The following is a 24,461-nucleotide window of genomic DNA, read 5'->3' as shown; positions in this document are numbered from 1 at the left end:
CAAGTTTCTGGAAACATACTGTCCACCAAGACTGAACCAAGAAGAAACTGACCACTTGAACAAACCGATCACTAGAAATGAAATCAAATTAGCAATAAAAAACCTCCCTACAAATAAAAGTCCAGGACTGGACCGCTTCACTGGGGAATTCTACCAAACATACAAGGAAGAACTCATACCAGTCCTTCTCAAACTCTTCCAAAAGATTGAAAAGGAGGGAATACTCCCAAACTCATTCTATGAAGCCACCATCACCCTGATACCAAAACCAGGCAAAGACACTACAAAAAAAGAAAACTATAGGCCAGTATCACTGATGAACATAGTTGCAAAAATCCTCACCAAAATATTAGCAAATAGAATCCAACAGCACATAAAAAAGATTATACATCATGACCAAGTGGGTTTCATCCCAGGGACACAAGGGTGGTTCAACATACGCAAATCAATCAATGTATATATCATGTCAACAAGAGAAAGGACAAAAGCCACATGATCATCTCAATAGATGCAGAAAAAGCATTTGATAAAATTCAACACCCATTTATGATAAAAACTCTCACCAAAGTGGGTATAGAAGGAACATATCTCAATATCATAAAAGCTATATATGACAAACCTACAGCCAGCATAGTACTCAACGGTGAAAAACTCAAAAGCTTCCCACTAGTTTTTAATTATTTATATATTTTTTACTTTGGGCTAAGTTTGTTCTTCTTCCAGTCCCTTACAGTGTAGAGTTAGGTTGTTCACTGGGAATCTTTCTAGCTTTTTTGTAGGAACTTACTGCTATGAACTGTTAGAGTTGATTTTGCTGTGTCCCACAAGTTCTGGTATGTTGTGTTTCCATTTTTATTTGTCTCCAGAAACTTTTTTATTTCCCCTTTAATTCTTCTTGAACCATTGGTTGTTCAGGAGAGTGTTGTTTTATTTCATTACATTTGTGAATTTTCCATTTACCCCCTTGTTATTGATTTCTAGTTTTTAGCAAGGGAAACAAGAGAAGTTACATACAAAGGAATTCCCATAAGGCCATTGGTGGATTTCTCAACAGAAACTTTTCAGACCAGGAGAGAATGGGATGACATAGTCAAAATACTGAAAGAAAATAACGGTTAACCCAAAATCCTATGCCTGGCAAAGCTATCCTTTAGAAATGAGGTTATAAAGACTTTCTTGAATAAACAAAAGCTGAGGAAGTTCATTACCAACCAAATTCCCTTTAGCCTTTCTTTCAAGGCAAGTCTGGTGGTAATTAACTTTTATGTCATTTGAGTTTTACTATAATTTTTTAAAAGCTAACAGTGGAACACCACAGATGATCAGAGAGGAGAGTGCCATATAAAACAAGACAGTTAAAGAAAAAAGAAACAGGGATTTTCAAGAAGCTATGGACTGAGAAAAATCAGTTGATATTAGTAACCAGTGGTTTCCTTTAAGAAAATAAAATGATAAAAGTGTGAGAAATAATCCCAGGCTTCAAGAAGTTAAAGAGTTGATGTCTACTGGTAGCAGTTATGGAATAATATTTTAAATAATTTGGAGGCAAAAGAAAGTGAAGAGTTTGGGTATAAGTCTGAAGGAAAATCAGACTTATACTGTTTGGAATTATTTGTTTGTTTTTTAGAATAACGAAAACCTGATTACACAGAAGGATAAAGGAAGGCCAAATAAAATTATGATTTAAAGAAGCAAAATGGGGGAATTGAAAAGAAAGATACATATTTCCCTCAAAGATAGGAACAAAAGACAGTAAAAGGAAAGATTCAATAATATTCTGAAGTGTAGAGAAGGGAAGGTGAGAGAACCCAGGTTAAATTATCATAATCTTCTTAAGGAGATAGTAACTGAGATCATCTCCAGTAAATTGTTAAATGGCATAGGGTGGGACTACGAGTTTGAAAAGACTGAAAAAGTTTGAATCAGCTTTTGAGCGTAATGTGATAAGAAATAATAAGCAGACTAATAAAAATACTGCCCAGGGGCACCAAAAACCCTGAGAGCCTGGCTTTGCAGTGGTCCCAGACAGGCCATTTAAAAAAACATATTTTCTAGCAGTTCTTGGAAATCTGTGAACAGAAAAGCAAAATGCTTACTCTTGCATGATTCAGCCCATTACTTTTAATATGAGTGACACTTTAGTGACCTAATGAAGACCTACAGTGCCCAGAATGGTGCCCAAAGCATAGGGACATTAAACAGATTCTGTTGACTGATTAATAATGCAATGTCTTTTTAAATATGCATGATATGGTAGGAGGCAAAAAAAAAAAAAAAAAAAGCTACATGAAAGGCTGTTTTGCTGATTTTTCTTAAAAAAAAAACAAAACAAAAAACTACAAAGTAAAGGGGAGAAATTTAAACTTTAGACCAGAAATACTAAAACAGCATTTTCAGTTGAATGATGTCCAACTTTTTTCTCATCTCTATTTTTGTATCATATCCCTGTTTTAGAATTGCTTACCTGATTTATGGACACATAATTTAGATAATCTCAATTTCTAGAAAAGACTATTCTATTCATTCACCTCATGTGTAATAAATTCCACAAATTCAAAATATTTTGATTATTAAAAGTTCTAGTCTTTCAAATGTTGTAGATAGAAATGAAATGATGCTATTGCCCTAAAACAATTTGTCAGTGTAAGGGAAAGTGGCATCAGAAAAGCAAGAGATAAAGCTGTATTTCACTTTCACAAAATGATAGAAGAATTGTACAAGCACTTCAAAAAAGAGAAACAATTAGAATCCAGATAGTTTTAAAATGAGGTATATTTTAAGTTTTATTAGACTTCAGATATTTCAAATTTAGATAATTAGTAAAAAAGATTTCCTAAGGAGTGAGAAAATAAGGACCTTAGCAATGCAACTTGATGGAAGAATTTCTTTTTTTATGCCTAGACAAATGTGTTTGCGCTTACAGACAACTCATTTAAAAAGATGCATATATGTGTGTGTGTGTGTGTGTACATATATATAATATGTATATACTATATACATATTATATATATGTAATATTCCATTGTTTATATATGGAATATATACAGCCATAAAAAAGAATAAAATAATGCCATTACAGCAACATGGATGGACTTCACACTGAGTGAAGTCAGACAAAGACAAATATCATATGATGTCATTTATATGTAGAATCTAAAAAAAATTAAAAATTATACAAATCCTATATACAAACCAAAACAGACTCACAGACATAGAAAACAAACTATGGTTACCAAAGGGGAAGAGAGGTAGGGATAAATTAGTGGTTGGGGATTAACAGATACACATTACTATATATAAAATAGATAAGCAACCAGGACTCACAGTATAGCACAGGGAACTATATTCAATTTCTTGTAAGAACATATAATGGAAAAGAATCTGAGAAGAAAATATATGTATGTCTGTATATGTATAACTGAATCACTTTGCTGTACATGTGAAACTAACATTGCAAATCAACTACACTTCAATAAAATTTTTTTTAAAAACGTATAAACAATAAAATAAAAGATAAAAAGATACCTTAAGTATGCGCTGACTGCAAGGCACCAAGGAGGGTCAGAATGACTTTTTTTTTAATGGTGCAATATTGCGTTTTAAGAAACATTTATAAAATTAACTGATGCTTTAGATGATTCTATGATAGAATATCTTATTCATAGTATTACCTATAATAAAATAAGTCTGTTTACATGGTACTATTAGGTAATACTTTTGTTTGTTCTAGTAAGATCTAGTTACCATGCACATAACCCAAAATGCAATGATGGAGAGATTTCTTATACTTGCAGCTACCGAATTATATATATTTTATTTCATTTGCTAGCTATGTATATCTTAAATGGTGGAGCCAATCAAATCTATTGTGTCATGAAATGAATCAGATGTTAAGTCAACTGGAAACACTGGTTTGTGGTCCACTGAATTTTATCAGAGACATGAACTTTGTCTTAAACCAAAGTTTAACTTCAATTAGTTTGCTTTTTATTGTACTGTGTAAGAAATTGAATACAACAATCCAAGCTGTTCATTGTGTATCTGTACCAAGGGATACATTTATCCTTAACTGTTGTGAGAAATCTATTTGGATGTTTTAAGCTAATGCAGAACCTTATAGACTTTTAATTACAATTCATTCTCACGGTGCTTTTTCTTTCCTGGTGATCAATAACTTTAAATAATGAGATCCCAAATTTGACTTTTATTAGTGGTGATTACAAATAACCAATCCCTTCTGAACAATCCAAAAGGTAGGGATTAATCCACACATGCAAAATGTATGTCCGTCCTCTTTCATTCTCAAACAAATCAGGTGAAAATATACTTTTTCTAACAAAGGGCAGTTAGTAACAAAGAACACAAATGAGACGAGATGAAAAATAAGCCATTCCTGCCCCTGGCATGAGGCACCACCACTGAACAATGTGTGACAATCAATTTCCAGGGAAATTGTACACTTAAGCTACTGCCTTCAGATGACAGCTTTTCATGGGAATCAGATTATAAGGCTGAAGGACTGCAGGTTAGTGAGAATTGATGAAACCATAAATGTCCTTGCTTTATTAAGACTCTACAGCCTGAAGTATAAACTTCCTGTAAGACTAACAATGGGTCCCTTATGAGTAGAATTTGTAATAAATGAGTATAAGAATCTATAGATCTCAGATTCTAGATGATAAAAGAAAATAAGAGCAACAAACGGAGGTGAAATAAAATGTTATTCTGTTTGCCCAAGATCACATTTCTGTCTCTATCTGTGAGCATAATAAAGAGTATTTTCTCATGCCTGTGGGTCCCCAGACTGCGTTGTTGGCAACTTTAGAGCTAGGAGAAACACTGAGTTTCTTTAAGTCACAATATAAACCATGAGTGGTTACGGAAAGACAAAGAAATATCCAAATAACCAAATTCCTTGTGTGAGAACAAAGTTTAATGAAGCAAACAACCAGAAGTGTGTAACAGAAATATATATATAAATATATATAACTTACTAGAAGTATTATAACTTTTTTTTCATAAAAGTCTGAAAAGTATAAATCTAGTACCTAAAAGGTTTTGGTAGTGGCCAAAAATACAGATTCTACTTAAATGAATGCACACTTTCAACGACTTTGTGTTTGTCAATAACATGAATGTTATAGCTTCTCATCATTTTGTGTGTGACACATAATTGGGCATCAAAATTATTCACTGAATACATGAATGAATGTGTATATTAAGAGGCTCTAGAATCTTCCTCTGTTGCACAACTTTAATTATCACCTCTATCCAATGACTTTGAAATATTTACCTTCAGCCTAGTCAGATGTTCCTTTTGAGATTTAGACCTGTATTTTTTTCCAGCTGCAAACTGGAGATGTCCAACTGCATATAAACATTTCAAAATCAACATATCCAAAATACAATCCATACTGCCCTTGTCCCAGTCTTCTCCTTGTACTTCCTTTTCTGTATCCCTTGTGGTTCCTTGACCTTGGCCTCATAAAGGAGACATCACCAATTCTTGTCCATTCTACACTCTCTACATGCTCCAAATATCCCCCTTCCCTTGCCCTCCAGACCCCTTGCTTTATTCCTCCAGTCACTGTCTGTGACTAAAACTCTATCTGCAGGTAAAAAAAATAAAATAATGAAAAATGAAAAAAATATGAATAACATATATCCCTGAAAATTAGCTTTCAACATCTTTAATTCTCTTAAGTATTAAAAAATAGGCAGAAGAGTCTTCTTCTGGGAGATACAAACTACTGGGTGTAAGACAGGCTCAAGGATGTACTGTACAACACGGGAAATACAGAATATTTTGTAATAACTGTAAATGGAAAGTAACTTTTAAAAACTGTATAAAAATAAAAAAGTAAAAAAAGAAATTTAAAAACCCAGCAGAAGCCTGAAAAACTAGAAAATAAAATAAAGAAAAACATGTCTATACTGAGGTGAGTGCAGATAATACAGGGTGACAGAAACGTTGGATTGATTTTTTTTCAAATTGAGTAACTGAGATAAAGAATTACATCCTCAATTATAAGAGTTACTGGCAAAGACAATAATAAGACATGAACACACTTTTTAAAGATTCTTCCAGATCTTCAATTTTGATCATCGTATATGATTGCATTTTTAGAATGAAGCGAAGGAAACACCAAGTCTTCTAATTAATGGCTTACATTTTCTGTTTTTAGAGAAATCTAACAAAAAATGCTTTTGGTGGTTAATTCAGCAAAGAACTGACTACGTTCCACTGAGAATCAAAGCGAGTTTTTCAAACTATGCGCCATTCTGAGTCACCTACATTTGGCACTCGGGACTTAACGGCATTTTCACTATTTCATAGGGGTCACATTCCTCGCAAAGAGAAGCATTTCCTGCTGTCTAGAACAGTGACCATTTCCATTATGGTCCCTGAATCATCCAGAGTGGACATCTTTATGTAGACCATCTTTGGATAATAGTAATTGCTATAGAAATTACATTCACATTAAGCAGATAATGAAGAAAACTGACATGGCCAAAGACCCTACTCTAAAGATCACCGCAGTTCCCCAGTAAGATGCTCTGCGGCACATTCCTTCATAGTTTGGCTATATGTTACTCTATTAGGGTTGAAAGATACCTGGTTTAAGCTATTTCATTGTCTTAGTGATCATGGAAACGATACCAAAATGGTAATACAATAAACAGATGTCATTATCTCCTATAAAAAAGGCATCCTCCACATCAAACTAATTTTCTACTTTCATTTATGCTATTATAGTTTTGCTGCATTTGTTGTTTACTGTATTGAAAGGTGAGTACATGGATTTTAAATTTTATTATGACAAGGTGATTCAACTCTAAATTTTGTTGTAACTATAGGGGAAATATTTTGAAGAGTGAATCACTTAATAATTGTAAGCTTCAGATAAATAGTTAACTTAATGGAATTTATATGACATACAGCCAGGCAGAGTAGAGCTAAATTTGGTATTTTTTTTCCTCTTTAAATAATGCAGTATTAGGTAATTATATACCACATTTGTAGAGACATGAAACTGTTTAATGTTGTTAATGGATGCTTTTTATCAAGCAATATAAATTCTAGTTTCTTTGCCGGCAACAAGGCCATTCTGTGAATAAAGTAAATGAATTCCTAGTGCATCAAAGCAGCAGAGAAAAAAGGCTACAACTTTTGCTTTGCTCTCCAAATTATCTTCCAGGGTTCCCTCGGCGGAATAAAAGTTGTAGCATTTACCAGGAGCACAGACATAGGAGTAGCATCTGGTGGTCTAATCTAAAGAGACAACAGGAGCTATTCTTTCATTCTATGTATGAATTACTTGGCTGGCCAGCTGAAATACGAGGCTACAGAAATAGCTACACTTGGGTGTACTTAAGGCAATATTTAAAGTATCTTTCTGAATTCATAATGATTATATGGAGATTTGTGAAATTGTATACTTGCACAGACTCAGGATCAGGTTGCACATGTCTCTGATAGCAGTGATCAGTTACAAATGTTCAAAAAATACTGCAGTATGAATCTATATTCTCTCCCCGTATCCTTCCTAATGGATCCTTAGGTGGCTTGCTAATGCTTGGGCATGACCAAACTAGAGATCTATGAGCCTGACACAGAACACAGAATATCTGTGTTAGATCATATGCTATTTGCCAAAAAAAAAAAAAAAAAAAAAAAAGAAAGAAAGAAAAGCCAGGATTCTTAGAAATTTACAGAGAGAGACAATTTAAACTACAGTTACTAAATGAAGAAACCATTCATGATGTCATGTTATAATAATGCATCATGGTAATAAAACTCAAAAGTGTATCTTTCATTTGTAGCCTTCAGAGAGTGGAGAGATTTTTGTTTGCTTATTTCTTTTGCTTTTGCATTATTTTTATTATAGGAGATTCTCCTTCAACAACTTTTTTTTTTCCTGAAAAGTAATCAGACTAGATTTTACCGGATGCCAAAGGAGATAAAGATTACAAGAACAGCAGTGCCTTTTAGAAAGTAAAATCAATAAAAATTACTAATTAATTAGAACTCTAATTACAGACTAGCATAAAGATAGACAGTTTATGTCAGTGATGCTGCTGCTGTTGACAACATCTTGCTGTATCTCTTTCAGATTGATCTGCAGTGCTAGCTTATAAGCCACATAAAACCATTGTCACTATTTTACTGATTGACCTCACATTTATCAAGCCATTTAAAACTCTACCACACTGAACTCATTTTTTTTTCCACCGAGTACTAATGTTTGATAATCTCAACCTAATCTCAACCATTTTACTTTCTCTTTGACTATATATGTCAATACCAACACTTGTCTTAGTGATAAAAAAAATCAGACACTAAATCATTTATTTCTAATCAAATGTGCAAGACATAGTTCATAATAAGGAGAGTTTAACAGAGTAGAAAGAGCTGTAAGTTGCGAGTTGAGAGACCCACATTTCAGTTCCAGTTCTAGTTGATGTGAATCTGGGTAATTAAAACACACTTGGCATCAGTTTTCTCATCTGCTAAATCAGAGGGTTAGGTCAGTCTATAATTTTTAATATCCTTTTCCTCTCTAAAATTTTACGGCTTTTGTAGCAATAGGTTAACTCTAGGCATGAGCCCCAATTTAATTTAAAATGTAAGGTCAGCAGATGGGAGTATGAAATCACACATCACACCTTCCAAATCGGTGATTTTTATTGAATAAAGTTGAAAATCTTGATGATAATAAAGAAAATTACTCTGCCAAATTTAGGGCAACTGGAAATAACTTTCTCCCCAATTGATGGTGTGATCATCTAGTTGGACTGAATTACTCTCCCCAATTTCCCACTGTTTGAAAATAGAGGTTTCCATAGAAACATTTCACAGCTCTTCTCTACAATCTATGTGATGCTTTATAGACAACATTTAGGTGTGGGACGATGATCTTAAGGAATCATAGCATCCTTTCAGTAAATCAATAGTTGATGTGCCAGTAATTCAGGGTGAATGAACCTCTCCTGCACTCAGCACCACGGAAATTTCACTTCAGTCAGATTTGCCCAGATGAAGGGGGAAATCACAGTGGAGAGTTCTGAAGGCAGTTGAAGAAAAACACATTTCACCTCAGATACTATGACTCATATGATACTTGCAGTAAATGGGCATGCAATGTTTGATCACTGTATTAGAAAATCGGTCCAAGCTCAGTGCACACTATTCAAATGTAAAAGTAATACAATTAGTATTAAACTATAATAGCATTGATAACGCTTACGGTGAAATTGTGTATAGCATAGCTACAGATCTTAGAAAGTTACTCTACTTGAATTTTAAAGATAGCTTAAGAAATGGAGAAAAACTTACTATTAAATGCACATCATAGATTTAGGTGAAACAAAACATTTTTTTTAGTATAATTAAATATCCTTAGTTTACATGAAGGTCATCCTTTAGATGAACCCAGTCTGAGTTTATTCTTGGGCAGTTATATTCTCAAGGCAAGGAAATTTGAAATTTTCTGTGAACCAACACAAAAGAGCTTTGCAAGGGTAGAATTCAATTGAAAGGATGGTTCAAAGGAACTGAGTCTTGTAAAAATAGAGGTAATTTTAGTTCTTGAAACAAATGTACCTGATTAAGGATTATTGTCTCTTAGGACTGAAGAAAAATGGAACTGTGATCACAGTAAGTAAACATTGTACCAAACTAAGGTTACTCAGAAGTTTGAAATCAACTCACAAGTTCTTTCTTTCCCTTTGAATTGCAAAGTAGTCTATGTAAGTTCAAAAGCTGCCAGCAGTGAAATGGAAAACCTAGAGGAACATGACAATTTTCTTTGTCTATCAGTGCACAAATATTTCATGACAAAAGAAAAGAATAATGGATGATATGAGTAGAATGGATATGTTTTGAAGTACAATAGCATAAAAATAAATGTAACAACAGAATAAACGGTCACAGGTCTACAATTTTTACACACCTACCGATAAACTATTCTGCTTCATTTGGATTCAAGTTACACATTTGTCGGTCTACAGGAATTTATATGAAGTATGGTTTTTTTTTTCCCTGAATTTAGGAAACAGATAGCAAGTGTTTTTAGACATCAATAAAATCATTACATAGACACATAAATTCTATTTGCCAGGAAGGAGAAGGCATGGTTCTGATTATTATGCAATCTACTTTTGAGATGATTCTCAAATTTCTTTACACAATTAACTTAATCATCAATTAAAACCCATTAAAAATTCATTTATATTCATTTAACAAATATTTATTCATCATCTACTGTATGTTAGAAACTGTTGTATGCAGGGAGGACATGAATTAAAAACAAAACAAAACAAAATAAGAATTCCTGGTTTGGTAGAACTAATATTCTAGTCGGGGAAGACAAATAATGAATATTTCGATCATTATATAGTCTAAATAATGACAATTTTTGCTTGCAAATTTAAGTTGAAAATTGTGAAAATTATTTAATTCTTAAATATATAAGTACACAATGCCTTTAATCATCTAAATATACGTGTTAATGTCCATTTCACAAGGATCTAAGCAGAAGGTTATCATGTTTGAAATCCTATGAGCTCTACCAGCTGCAGCCACATGTACTGAGCTGCAATTACGCACATTAGTAATCCCCATATATGTAAGATGCTGAGAGTTCTTTTTAGAATTAATGCTTCACTTTAAGAGAGCAACTGGGCAGAAAAATTTGGCTACTGTCAAGAAGCCAATGGCGCTGACTATGATCAGTGTCCCATACTTTATTTGTCCATTATCATTTGGTGAGTTTGATTTCCCTGAGTTAAAACATCTCATAGATGACAGTCTTCATCCCTGAACTCTGATTTTTGAAGGTTACTGAAGAGAAGGAAGTTCCTGGGCTTGTGGAGTCAAATAGAGCAGAATTAGAATCCTACTTCTACTACTTAGTAGCTCAGCAGAGCCCTTGGCTTAAAATATTTAAAATTTATTTTTGTATTTTGTTTTAGTTTCCTTTTTATTTTGTGAACGAGCCAGGGGCTGGATCACTGGTTCCTGGTAGCTCACAGGTTCACCATTAGAGGTTGTCAGATGTGAAATGACAAAACTCCCTCAATTACTTAAGCAACCTCTTTGCCTGGGCTTGAAGAATCCAAGTGAGAATGTTGTGCAAATGAACAGATAAATGTTCGAGTTTGGTGGGCGAGAGTGGATACTGATACTATAAATTACCCTAACCAGAATGCTCGTGGCTCTAAAGTGAAAATGGGGCTCTGACTGACATCAGCCATTGTTCTGTTGTTAAATTTCTCTCTGGCTCAAGTGTATGTCTTCCTGTTTTATACAATCTCTATGGCCATAACTGGATATAATATTTGTCTTCAAGGATAGCATTAAGCCCCAAAATGATGTCACCTGAAGAAAATAAGAAAAACATAATCTTTGATTTGCAAACCAATTAAAGATGCAAATATTTTCATGGAATCTACTGTGATTATACTACAATATGGATAATGAGCATATATTATAAAGAGTTCTTCTTGTATAGCAATATATGTTTTGCTTAAAGGCAGATTATTAAAAAAAAAAGAAGATATATGAGGTCATAAAGGAGGATGCAGATTTGATCCCATGCCATCTAGTAGTCTACAACCCTCAGCTACAAACAATGGAAAATGCACTGTGGCTCAAACCTGGTATCATAAACTTATATATGTATAAAGCCTTGGCATAAATGGCTTAGAGTGTTCCTGAGGGTTAGCTGCTTTCCTTTACACACAGGTATACTTAGGAAATCCATTCCTACCCAGAAGCTTCTCAGATTTTAGACTATGATGTCAAATGCCTTTTATTTTTTCCAGACTATTTTATTCTTTGCTTTCTAACTGCCAGAGTTTTTGTTGCACGTAAAGACTGGAAAAGCATCTGAAGGGAAAAAGAAATCTTCTTTGTTAACTACTAGTGTCATGTTTAACATCAAATATTTCATTATATCAAACTAGTTGAATGTATAATGACATCTAATTTTCTACAATTTCTTAAATTACTTAATGGGTTGCTTGTCTATGAATAAATTATTTATATGATTATTGATTAATTTGCCATTTATCACTAGCAGTACCATGGTTTATGGCTGAGCTTGGACACACACACACACAAATATGGCCACATATGCACACAACTAAAAAAATCTATTTTATAAAGCAAGGTTCAGTTGTAATTCGTTATATACTGAAGGATATAAAAGAGAATTTTAAAGGTATCTAAAGATAGAAAAGATTATTTTAGCACAAAAGACAGGTAATATAAGTAGATACTTCAAGTGAATAACTGACAATGATTTAATAAAACTTAGTTCTTTTTACTCTTGATTAACATAAAATTGGTACAAAATCAATTAGAAAGAATCCTATCGTGGTGCCACAAAAAACATTTTCTATGGGAAAAACATGCTATAGGCTTTTTCCTTTAAGGTTTGAATACCTGCAGAAAGATGCCTTTTAAAAGCTGTGAAGTAACAGTGAATTAAAGCATTATCTATTCATATAATAACAAAATACCTATGGCTGTCACCATGAGGATGGTCTAAGATAGGTCCCTTGACTAGAATGAATTATTGAACATCAAGTAAATAGAATTTGGGGGAATACATAATTGTTCTTTAAGAAGTCAAGATACACAAGCATTTATTGTTAAACATTTATTGTAGTCTACTCTATATGCCTTCACTGAAACATACAATTCTCTGCATCACAGGTAAATTTTTAATACAAAGTCTTGCTTTCTCAGAAGACAGTCAGATAAAGCTATTAGTTCTTGGATCTGTGCAGATTTTATTGATATTATGAGAGAAGGAGCTTTGGAAAGTGAAAACAGCTTCTCTTGCACAGAGGATCCATCTAAGTAAGTGACGGAGTATTCTATTACTGCAAAGTTTAAAGGATTATAAGCCTTGGGGTGTAAAATGAGGTAAAGATGCTTTGCTCTAACAAATAATCCATGAATCCCCATCTGAGTTGTTCACTGACATTAAACAGACATTTCTATTTTACAGGACAATATGACTGACTGATAAGAATTCTATGACCTTTCCTTTTCCTCTTTCTTCCCCGCACAACAAAAATTGTCTACTTCAAAATGTCATGGAAGGTATAAGAACTTAATCTTGAATCTGTCATACGAGTTGATAGATTCATTGCCAATATAGCATTGGTAGTTTTTAAATGTACATCTAAGAATGCCATTAATATCCGTTGCTTCGATTAAATAAAGAAAAAGACCCATAACCTGTTATTAGAAATTCAAAACATTTTAAAAATATGGACTTCTATGCATTTTCTCCTTTATATTTTAGGATTATTTTTGAAGTACTAGTTATTCACACATTAGAAGTCAGTCCTTTTATCAGAAAAATAATATAGGTATTAACCCTTTGATACAATTCTGATACATGCTCAGATGTGACTAATTAGTTATCAATACCACATCTACTGTGTTTACTTATTCTGGAAGATAATGAATAACTTTATTTTGATGAGTTATAGAATAACGCCAAAGAACAGATGCAGATGTCAGAAATAACTTGTTGAATTTCTACAATGTGAAAAAGAAGCTAAATAACTATTAAGACTATGAGTTTATTTTACAAAGCAGTTTTATTTTGAGATTTCTTCTGAGATTACTACAATTCTTGAAATTAGTATGAATTAAAAAACATAAATTAAAAGCATTCTGGATTTAATAAAATCTCTTTGAGGCATTTGTTAAAACCTCTTCTTTAAAGATGTTTACGGCTTCATCTAATATTCTGATAGTGTGTATTGGGAAGCTCTGTATCGTATATTTGGGGGTAACGGGAGAAAGGGTATAAAGCATATGCTAAGTGAGTTTTTCTGTGGTTTTCTCGTTGCAATCCCTCCTAATTTATTATTTCAATTTTTAAGAAGTTCTACATGAAAGCACTGCACACCCAGTTTACCTGCATCCAATCCAAAGTGACTTTTGATGATTTGCCTATTTGTAAGTGATAGTAGTCATAGTTAAATTCAGTCATGTTATTAAAAAGCAAGTAGCTAGATATAACTGGAAAATCATGTGTCAAACGGATCTGTTTATTTCTATCTGTTTTTGCTCTCTTCCCAATAAAGCTATGCTATTGTATCTTTATATTTCCTATTGTTCAGTTAAGATGTATAAACTCCCTGTCCTTCAAGGAGCTCAAAAACCAAACCAAGTGGAACAGAACTACTAAACATCCAGAGACATATGGAAAAAGCAAAAGAAGGAAAGTAGAGAAGGAATAACACACACACACACACACACACACACACACACACACACAAAGGAAAGATGAAGGACAAGCATTGCCACCTTTTGATTGTATAAAAGTAGGAACAATTTGTGGGAGGAATTTGTCCTATACCTGCTTCTTGAAGAGGTAGTAGACAGCATTCTGTTAAGTCCCTGGATTCTCTTCCCCGATTTACACCCGTTATTTTATTTTTCAATTGTCATTTAACATTATTAATGTCAATATATTTTGCTGTTATTACTTCTGCCATTGGCTTTTTCATTTCCTATTCAAAATTGAGTTTATTATATAAACTTGGATGTTAAGAGAGAATATAAGAGTGGCTTACAATCAAAATGTTCTTGACATATAAATCTGTTTTATTTCCTTATCCAGTGTCATTAGTTTGCTTTGCCTTGGTGATCCATTTATATAAAAGCGATGGAAGTTATTGTGATCAATAGCATTTTTACAATACAATTCTATAGTACACTTGTGGGAAGTGTGACGAATAAGATTTTATTTTTACAAGTGTTTAGCACTATATATAAATGTCTTTTGACATATGAATTGCTCCTCTCCCATAAAGTAGAAGAGAACAGCAGCCTATTATAAGCATATAGATTATGCTTCTCTCTCTGCCTTGTAATAGCCATATAGTTAATTGGCTTATAAGATAGAATTAACAGTACTTCCTTGCTTATTACTGCCTCATCATTAATTAAACAGTATCTTTAACTTTCTTCTAAAGGCATCAGGAAAGGGCCAAATGGACGTAATCCCCAGGTATCATCATTCATTAGCTTCATATTCCATATATCAGAAATTATTCATTTACTGAGCCTCTATTATGTGCAGAATATTTTGCTAAAACTTGAGGAGCCAAAGAACTTGTTGGTGAGGAGTAACAACGACAACAAAAAAGTCATGTAATCCACCTTCTAAGAATTTATGATCTGCTGTAGAGGTATAATACACAAGGTAAAGTTTTCTCATATAGCTAAATTCTTAAACAATTGTATTCACACCATCCAGACTCAGCGTAAGAGCCAATTTAGTTTACATATAATGTATAACTGAATGTCCAAAAAATAATATTGAATGCTATTGAATTAGGTACTACGTTTGATAGCCTTATTTTTCCAGTTTTCTTGATTAAAACCATTAAAAAAAAACATGTTTAAAAATGCACAGTGTATTTTTTAAACTATAGGCAAGATCCATCGGATAATCCAACACTAGTTTGATAACACTAAAATCTTATCTAATGTGATCTTTTTCTCTAAAGACAAGAAGTCTTTTTATATGAATTATATCTAGAGATAGAGTCTTAGATAAGACATTTTGTGTATGTTCCCTCATTTTTATATTCAATACAAGTGATTCTGAAGTAAAACGTAAAGTGTCATTACAGGTTTAAGATTTATTGTTTCCTCTCCCTACCCTTCGGTGTAATCTAACCAATTCTACTAAAGGGGGAGATGAAAATCTCTTTCGAAAGCGAGTCTGAATTTTTAAGTGCTTTTGGTTGATTTCTAAAGTGGCAGAACTATATAGGTTTATGTTATTAGTGTGCAACTGATTTCTACTAAATTCTATTCTACCTAAAACTCAAGAAGGCAGACAGAATTTCCAAAATGAATCCAATCTTAGACTTTAGTCTTCCAAACAGCTTTGATGCAAGCCATCTTGAAAATAGACTTTGCCTGAACACTGTCTTCTACACATTTACAATGAGACAGTTATATGAGCTTCAAATAAAGGTGTTTAGCACAAAGCCAACTCTAGCAAATGGGGTCCTCATCATGACTCTGATTAAATAAAACACTCAATTTCATTAGAAATATTTTTACATTTAACCAGTCTTTTATCTTGGAAAATGTTTCCGATTAGCTACTAAAGAGCATGAAATAGGCATAATACAAAAATCAGACAAGATAAACAGAATAATCTAATTATCTTCAAGTATTTTTATTGTTCACTTTGAATTTCTTATCAAGGTGAACAAATTCAAATGTATACCTTTGATCAGCCCACTAGTAATCATGAGTGGGGAGAAAGCAAACTAAACACATCAAAATCAGTGTTAATACCTGAGCTTAAGGATATCAACCAACCAGTTATTGTAGAGGAATTGGTAGCAAGACAATTAACAATTTGATCTAATTGACTATGGGTTATTTAAAGGCATTTAGCAGGCTTGTGTTTTTTTATATTTTTAAGCTGCTTGAAGATTACTATAGTGAGGACTAACTCCAACAATTATCCAAGGCAGGAAAATAGTATTATGTGTTGGAGTGCTTCCAATATTTGGTAAAGAATTACATTTATGTATATGCAACCTCATGAATGTGATTATAGGAAAGAAAATTAACTACAGGTTTTCTACTTAAATGTGCTTGGAGCTGTTTTTATACACTTCTTTATGCCTCCATGTCCAGATTACCCAATTTTTAAAAAAGGAATATTGTGACAGTACTCCACAGTTACAAATTCTGCACTTGGTTTTCTCAACGTGATTTAAGAATAGAGAATGTAGCCTAAATTCTCTAAAATGGTAGAATATAATTTATTATCTTTACCTAATTGAAAAGTGAGAAATTCATATAATAGGTTAATTATGGTAGTTATTTGAATAAGAAGATTCTATGCAAAAAGGCTGTCAAGCTGGTTCATTGTTTTATTTGAAAAAGTGACGTGGGTCTGAGAAAACTGAATCATACCCTCTATGTATGAATATAGGCTTTTGATTCACGAACATTTTTAAAGTAAACTGCATAGGGAAAAATAATTCTAGTTGTTAGATATGGAAATATAGACCTAGATGGGGGGCAATATAATGTAGTAGTTAAGAATGTGTATTTGGAGTCTAATCAAAGAACTGAGCTAGAGGTTGAGGATTTTTCTGTTTGTCAGCTTTTAATTATATCTACATTCCTTAGTATGGTTCCTAGGATATACTAAACACTATAACTGGTTGATATAGATATAGTTATTCATGTTTCCCACAGTAGATCACTACCTTTTATACATTTACCCATATTTAGCAACATCAAGAAACCCTTAAGATGATCTCTCTGCAATCAAAACTGGTTATAACAATTAATGTCTAAGAATATACTCTAATTATTCAGACAGATTTACTTGCTTCCTACTCTCTCATATCAATTAATATCTTCATTTCACAATTATTCACATTGTATTGCATCTTTAAATTGTCTTGTGTCTTGAAAGACTATGAACTTGACTCCAGCTGGAAACTTGTCTTATTCAGCTCTCTGTCTCCAGGGCCGAGAATAATGAGCACATTGAGGACATTCAAGAGTTTGTTGAATGAATGACCTATGGATGCTAGTCTTTTTTTTTCCAGTGATGTTAATGAGGACAATGTATCGTCTATTTCTAAAAAAAAACCTAATGACTGAAACCATAAGAAGTCTGTTAACTTTACAAAGGGAACGGGGACTCACATTTACTTATCAACCATGAGCAAGGCACAGAGCTAGGTTCTTCAGAGAGAACTTGTAGACATCACCAGTATGCCAGAAGTTAGTGTAAGGCATCTTAGACAGCAAGGTAAGAGCTTCCCAGTTAACAAATGCAAATTTCCTACCTTAAAAGACAAAGTGCAGAAAACACATCACCCTACTCAGAGATGCAGCTTTAGTGTTCCAGCTATTTCCAGTTATTTTTTTGCCTTATAAAAAATATTCTAGATAGTTCTACTGTGAACTGCCAAATATGAATAGTTTAAATAGAATCAAACTCATTATTTGTGCAAAGGCTGAAGGATACCTTCTTCATCTCCATTTATTTTGAGAAACCCACTGTCATATGGAATGAAATGTCAAATATTTTCAGCCCATCAACCTCTTCTGACATAAATATAAAGCTAACAGAGCATTGTAAGGAACTGAATCCAAAAGTATGTTCTATGAATTGTTTGGTAGAGTTGAGTAAATGAGATCTTGGCCTTTCTGACTATTAAAACGACTCTGCTGAACAGATTGGCTCAAAATCTTACTAGAAGAGACTCAGATGCAAAGAGATAAGTATATTACTAAAGTTGCCCATGCATTGTACATCTCATAAATGTGATGAATGCTTGTAAATTTTGAAAAGCTGGAGTGGATTTGAAGTAGAGCAATTGTGTCATGACAGCACACATGGTGAAAGTCAATGAATTCACAGTCTAACCAAAAAAAAAAAAAAAAAAAAAAAAAAAGAAAAGAAAACAAAACAAAACAAAACAAAAACCGAACAAAAAAATCTATTGGAAATACATTGTTGACTCAAATGTGAAAGTTTTCATGTGTTGTCAGAAATTAGGTATTGACATTTTCAAGTTCGAGATAATGTGAACAATCAATAATTAATTAAAGGTTTTGGATATATTTGGCATGTACATAAAATAAGCTTTTTAATATATTTATTTTCAGAGTCATGGAGTTCCTAGGGTATGCTTTAGTAAATGTTAACTATTGCAGCATTACAACTGAGTCTTGCAAGTATCTCAAGATTCAATCTGATTATGACCTTGAAGCCACCTTTGATTTAAATAATTTTCTTTGTGCATGCTCTTGACAGATTTAATTGGAAAATAAACCTCCCCTACAGGTGAGAAATGATATAAGGATAAATTAAATTATTTTAAAGAATAATTGTCATTATATAATTGTGACCTATTTAGATGATAGTTTCCTTTTAACTATAATGTAATGACTGCAAACAAAATCACCAAGATTATTTCTGTAGTTGTTCTGTGGTATGTGTCACCTACGAGCATTTAAAATACAGCCCACTAGTTAATTTCCAAATCTTAACACAGCTTTGCTAATTGACCAGTACTGGCTTATATGAAGATTCAAGTCTTATTTTTATGCCACCCAGTGCACAAAGGTAGGTCAATTAAAACAAAATTTAATGATACAAAATAGTAGGAAAATTAGATATTAACTGTCAAATAATAATCACTAATGTGAATGTTTGATAAACATACTCCTACACCCAGTGTCTATTTATCTACTCACATATATATATAAACACTTATAAGGTACTGGCTAGAAATAAATGATCTCATTATAGTGAAGTTTCAGGCTAACCAGCAAAATACATTTAAAGAAACTTTTCTGCACCGTGTTCCTAGTAGATGCTTTCGGTTACTCATTTTAAGTGTGATTTTCACACAGTTTGGAAAACTCAAGAGTGTTGGCCTGCTCCATTAACAGATGGAGTGTTATTGATCCGATACTTGCAGATTAGAGAGGAGCTCATTTTCACTCTTAAGATTTGTTATCATTTGGTTGCTTCTAGTCCAACAATGGATTAGAAAACATGCCTATGCATGCAAAGCCCTTTCAAGATGAATACATTTCGATTTCCTACCAATGCCTTGATTTTCACTTATTTTCAGGCAAGTTTCAGGAATCAAAGCATGGAGTACATTACTTTTAGATTCCTGATTACAGATGCATGTATGATTTAAACATAAGAAGCTACTTACAAGTGAACCAAATAGAAAAGCAATCCTTCTTGTTGGATCAAGATTCCCTCGATGTCTAAAATTATGGACTTTAGTGCTCATCTGGAATTGAAAGTAGTTATTTTTATGCCTTGGGATCTGAAAAAATTTTTTTTTGATTTTACACAGAATCAACGTGGCTACATGCATCCAGTGTTGGGAAAATAATTTATTGTCTTCAAACTGAATAAAAAGAAGGGTTTATAGCATGTCAGGAATAGGCAGTGAATTTTGTTTTTTCTTTAACTGGGATTGATTGACCCTAAGCCCCAAAGCCTGAGAGACAGAACAAAATAGTCTGAAAGCAAATGCTATATTCAGAGCCTGAAATGCAAGCAGAAGCTTCCAGTGCAGTTGAATCTCAAAAGCACAAAGTTAAAATAGATTCCAAGCCCAATTTTCAACATTGATGATAATTTACAGGTTATTTATAAAGGCAAAAATACTGTTAGGGTTTTTCTGTCACTAAAGATGCTAATAAATATATCTTGCTTAATTGAGCTTTACTTTCTAGAAATATCAAAGATAATTTCTAAATGCTAAATTGATATCAAAAGATTGAATGGAACAGAAAGTATTTAAACCAAATTAGGCAAGTTGTCAAGTGAAACTAGACAAGCGATCTGTGCTGGTTACAACCTCTATTCAGAACCTGCTCTATGCCCACCTTCCCTCAGGAAAGGTCTCAAAGTGAGTTCTTTCAATATCTTTACCCATGTAGCTACACATCCACTTCAAGTGAATTTCTGAGTAGCAAAAAATTATTTCCAAAGTAATCATGCAGAAACTGAATGTGCTATAAAACAATAGTTCTTCAGTGCAAAGGCTGTCTCAAAAAGGTAGGAAAGATTCAATCATCCCATAACTCACATACAGACATTGATTGTCAGCTGTATGACATAAGCCACAAAAAAAGGCAAAAGCAAAGTCTTTTCATACAAAATCTTAGAATTTAAATCTCTTGGGATTCAAATCCATCATATGTAGTAACTCATTTAATCCTCACAAAATGTTATTCCTCAGGTATTAGTATTATCATTCTTATTTTGCGGATGTGAAATTCAATCACAGAAGTTTTAAATAACTTAAGTTTTGATCACTAATTCATAGTGAAGCTGGGCGTTAAACTTTAGCAGTTTCAAACAAAAGCAAAGGCACTAAAAAAATACTCTGTGCTGCCTCCCATTTGCTGGTTCCACAGATTTTCTGCCTCCACTGTTCCTTTCTTACCCTGGGATTTAGTATGATAGCATTTCTCATTGGCTAATCCCCTCTGAATGCCTAGACATAAACCCAGGCTGTTAAATTTCACTTGGTCTAACCCAGTTGTTCTCAACATTAACATGCATCAGAATAACCCGGAGTCCTATTAAAATGTCCATTCGTGGGGCTCATCCCTGGGGTTTTTGATTGAGTCGGTCTGGGTGGGGCTTGAGAATGTGCATTAAATGCTGCTGTTGGTCCAGATTGTTTTTTTTTTTATCTTATTACTGAGTTTTTATAGTTTTTAAAAATACATTTCTGGATACCAGTCCTTTATGAAATATGAGATTTGCAAATAAATTCTTTCTGTGGCGTGTCTTTTCATTTTCTTAAGAATATCTCTTAAAAAGTTGAAATTCTTAATTTTGATGAAGTACAGTTAATCTTTTAAATTTTCTTTTGGTGTTGCATCTAAGGAATTATTGTATAACCAAAGGTCAGAAAGGTCTTCTCACATGTTTTCTTCTAGAAAGTTTATGGTTTTAGGTTTTACATTTAGGCTGATGATCCATTTTGAGTTAATTTTTGTTTATTGATATATGGTGTGAGATATAAATTGATACCCATTCTTTCACATGTGGATATTCAAATGTCCCAGCGCCATGTATTGGCAAGACTATAATTTCCCCACTGAATTTTTTTATACCTTTGGTAAAAATCATTTGTTTATGTATTGCATGAGTCTATTACTGGACTCTCCATTCCTTTACTCTGATCTATTTGTCTTCCTCCAACCCCAAAACTACAATGTATTTATTACTGCAGCATTATTAAGTGTTGAAGTCAGGTGATGTAAGTTTTCAACATTGTTCTTTTTCAAAGTTTCTCGTGCTGTTCTGGTTTTTTTCAGCATTCCCATATGATGTTTGGAATCAGCTTCTCAACTTCTACTGAAAAAAAAAAAAAAAAGCCTCCAGAATTTTGATTGAGATTTGATAGAAACTATAAATCATTTTGGGAAAATTGACATCTTAACAATATTGAGAATTTCAATTCATGATTGATATTTTGGTTATTCTTTGCTAGTATATAGAAACGCAATTGACATTTGTACATTGATCTTGTATCCTACAGCCTTGATAAGGTGACTTGTTCTAGCAATTTCTGTGTAAGATTTTTTGACATCTGTGAAGAAAGTTTTACTTCTTCCTTTCCAACATTATTTCTTTTTCTTACGTTAAGCATTGGCTAATAATTTTAGTACATGTAAAATAGAAGTAATGTGAAGGGACATTTTTGCCTTGTTCCTGATTGTAGGGAGAAATCATTCTGTATGATGTTAACTATACGTTTTCATAGATATCCTCTATCACACTGAAAAAAACTTCTCTTCTAGTCCTAGCTACTGAGAATTTTTAATAACAAATTAATGCTGGATTTTGTCATATTCTTTTCATGTATCGCTTGAGATGCTCATATGGTTTTCTTTGTTTAGTCTGTTAGTATTGTGAATTATACTGCTTGATTTTGAGTGTTTAAACCAATCTTGCATTCCAGGGATAAACCCCACTTATTCATGACATAGTATCCTTCTATTACATTATTGGATTTGATTCACTAAACTTTTGTTAAGAATTCCTGCACCTATGTGCATGAAGGATATTGGTGTGCAAGTTTTATTGCTAATATCTGTTTCTGGGGTTGATATCAAAGTAATTTCACCCTTGAAGAATGAATTGGGATATGTTCTCTCTTCTTTAATTATCTCACTGTTTGTACAGAATTGGTCTTGTTTAGTTCTTAAATATTGAATAGAATTCCCTAGTGAAGCCATCCAAGCTTGTATTCTTTTTCAGAAGATTCTTTTTAACTACAAATTCAATTTCTTTCATTGATACAGAGCCATTCAGGTTTTCTATTCCTTCCTGAGTGGGCTTTAGCATCTTTTTCCAAATTATTTTTGTATTTCATCAAAGTTGTCAAGTGTATAGTTTATAAATATTCATCCTTCTGTTATACTTTAAATATCTGTAGAATCTGTAGTGATGTCATCTTTCAAAATCCTGATATTAGGAAATTTTTCTTCTCTCTTTTGTCTGAAAAGTCTGGCTAGAGTTTTATTGATTTTATTAATTTTCTCAAAGAATAAGCTTTTAGTTTTATTGATTTTCTCCATTGTTTTTGTGGGTTTTTTTATTTCATTGATTTGTTCTCTAATTTTTATTATCTCTCTTCTTCTTAATTCGTTTTTCTTTTGCTTTTATTTTACTGATTTTTTAGTGTGGAAGTTTAGATAGTTAATTTAAGACCATGTTTCTTTTATGATATAAGAATTTTATAGTCTAAATTTCTTTTTAATACTACTCTGGGACTCTAGCTACCTCCCTTTACTCACAATTCTGGAGGAGTCTACTAGAGTCCACCATGCTCTGCCTGGTTTCCCTCTCTCTGTGCTACAGCATAGAAATGTTATCCAGGCAGTAAAGTAACAGCAGAAACCACCTTGTTTGTTTTCTATCTCTTAGTATCATTACCCTTGTAACTTTATGTATAATATCTTGAGAATCATTGTCCCACATGTTTGATGGTGGAGGATAAACTCTCTCCCTGTTACTCAATCTTGGCCTGAGGCAGAAATCTCAAATGATTTTATTACTTGTTTTATTTAAATATAATTATTACTTTAAGTATCTGGATTTCTGAAAAAAAATTTAAAAATAGGGCACTCTTAGTAACACCTTCCATGATTCAGAATCATTTGACCTATATCTCAGAGATTTTGTTATATTTCTGAGGTTGAGAGTATACACATCTTAATTTCTAATATCTTAGTTGTTCAAAGTAGGTCTTTCTGTTGGAGAAATGTTCCTCAAGAAGGATTAAAATATATTTTGATGATGTATACTAGTTGAATAGAACTCTCACCACGTGTACCAATGTCAAGTGCATACTATATGGGCAATTTGAGGTGTCTTCAATAATTAAATTCTGCAAAAGCCAAGATCAGTAGCTGCCAGGACCCAAGTGAAATAATGAAATTAATTATTTCTTTTCACAGTGAAAATTATTAATTCTCACACAATGGATGTTATTTTCTCAAGTAGCAAAAAGTGCATGGAAGCCTTACAGGTAGTGAAAAGGAAGCCTTTTATGTGTTCTTTCCAATCAACCCCCTTAAAGCTTCAGGACATAACTCAATATGCATTCACCTAGACTGCCCAAGTGCAGGTGACAAATGAGAAATTTTGAGGGCAATTGAGCACTGCAAAATCTCACAATGGATTGACATAAGGTTATTTATTACAGTTGCTTTTGAAACGATATAATTCAAACATTCAAAATGTTCAAGGGCTTCCAAGTTCATTCTTTGACCTTCTAATGTAAGATTTTCAGGTCTAATGCTAATCCCTCTAGTTCTACACTATAATGATTTCCTTCTGATATGGCCTTTGAATGCATGTAATTATGGGCTGAAGATATAT

General features: G+C 32.9%; 1 protein-coding gene across 6 annotated transcripts in view; it reads right to left on the bottom strand.

Annotated features, from left to right (window-relative positions):
• The window catches only part of PCDH11X (protocadherin 11 X-linked), a 542,639-nt gene that overhangs the window by 186,959 nt on the left and 331,219 nt on the right, over window positions 1-24,461 (bottom strand). Inside the window, exon 4 of one of the 6 annotated variants that reach the window (XM_032475987.1) lies at window positions 21,852-21,926. The exons of the other annotated variants lie outside the window; for them this stretch is intronic. Within the exon in view, the coding sequence (XP_032331878.1) occupies window positions 21,912-21,926 (15 nt within the window). The 3' untranslated portion in view covers window positions 21,852-21,911. Of the gene's footprint in view, window positions 1-21,851; window positions 21,927-24,461 lie in introns of those variants that run through there. 6 annotated transcript variants of the gene reach the window in all.

Source organism: Camelus ferus, chromosome X (genome assembly GCF_009834535.1).
Source record: "Camelus ferus isolate YT-003-E chromosome X, BCGSAC_Cfer_1.0, whole genome shotgun sequence".
Lineage (NCBI taxonomy): Eukaryota > Metazoa > Chordata > Mammalia > Artiodactyla > Camelidae > Camelus > Camelus ferus.
This window is presented reverse-complemented; position numbering and strand designations above follow the sequence as displayed.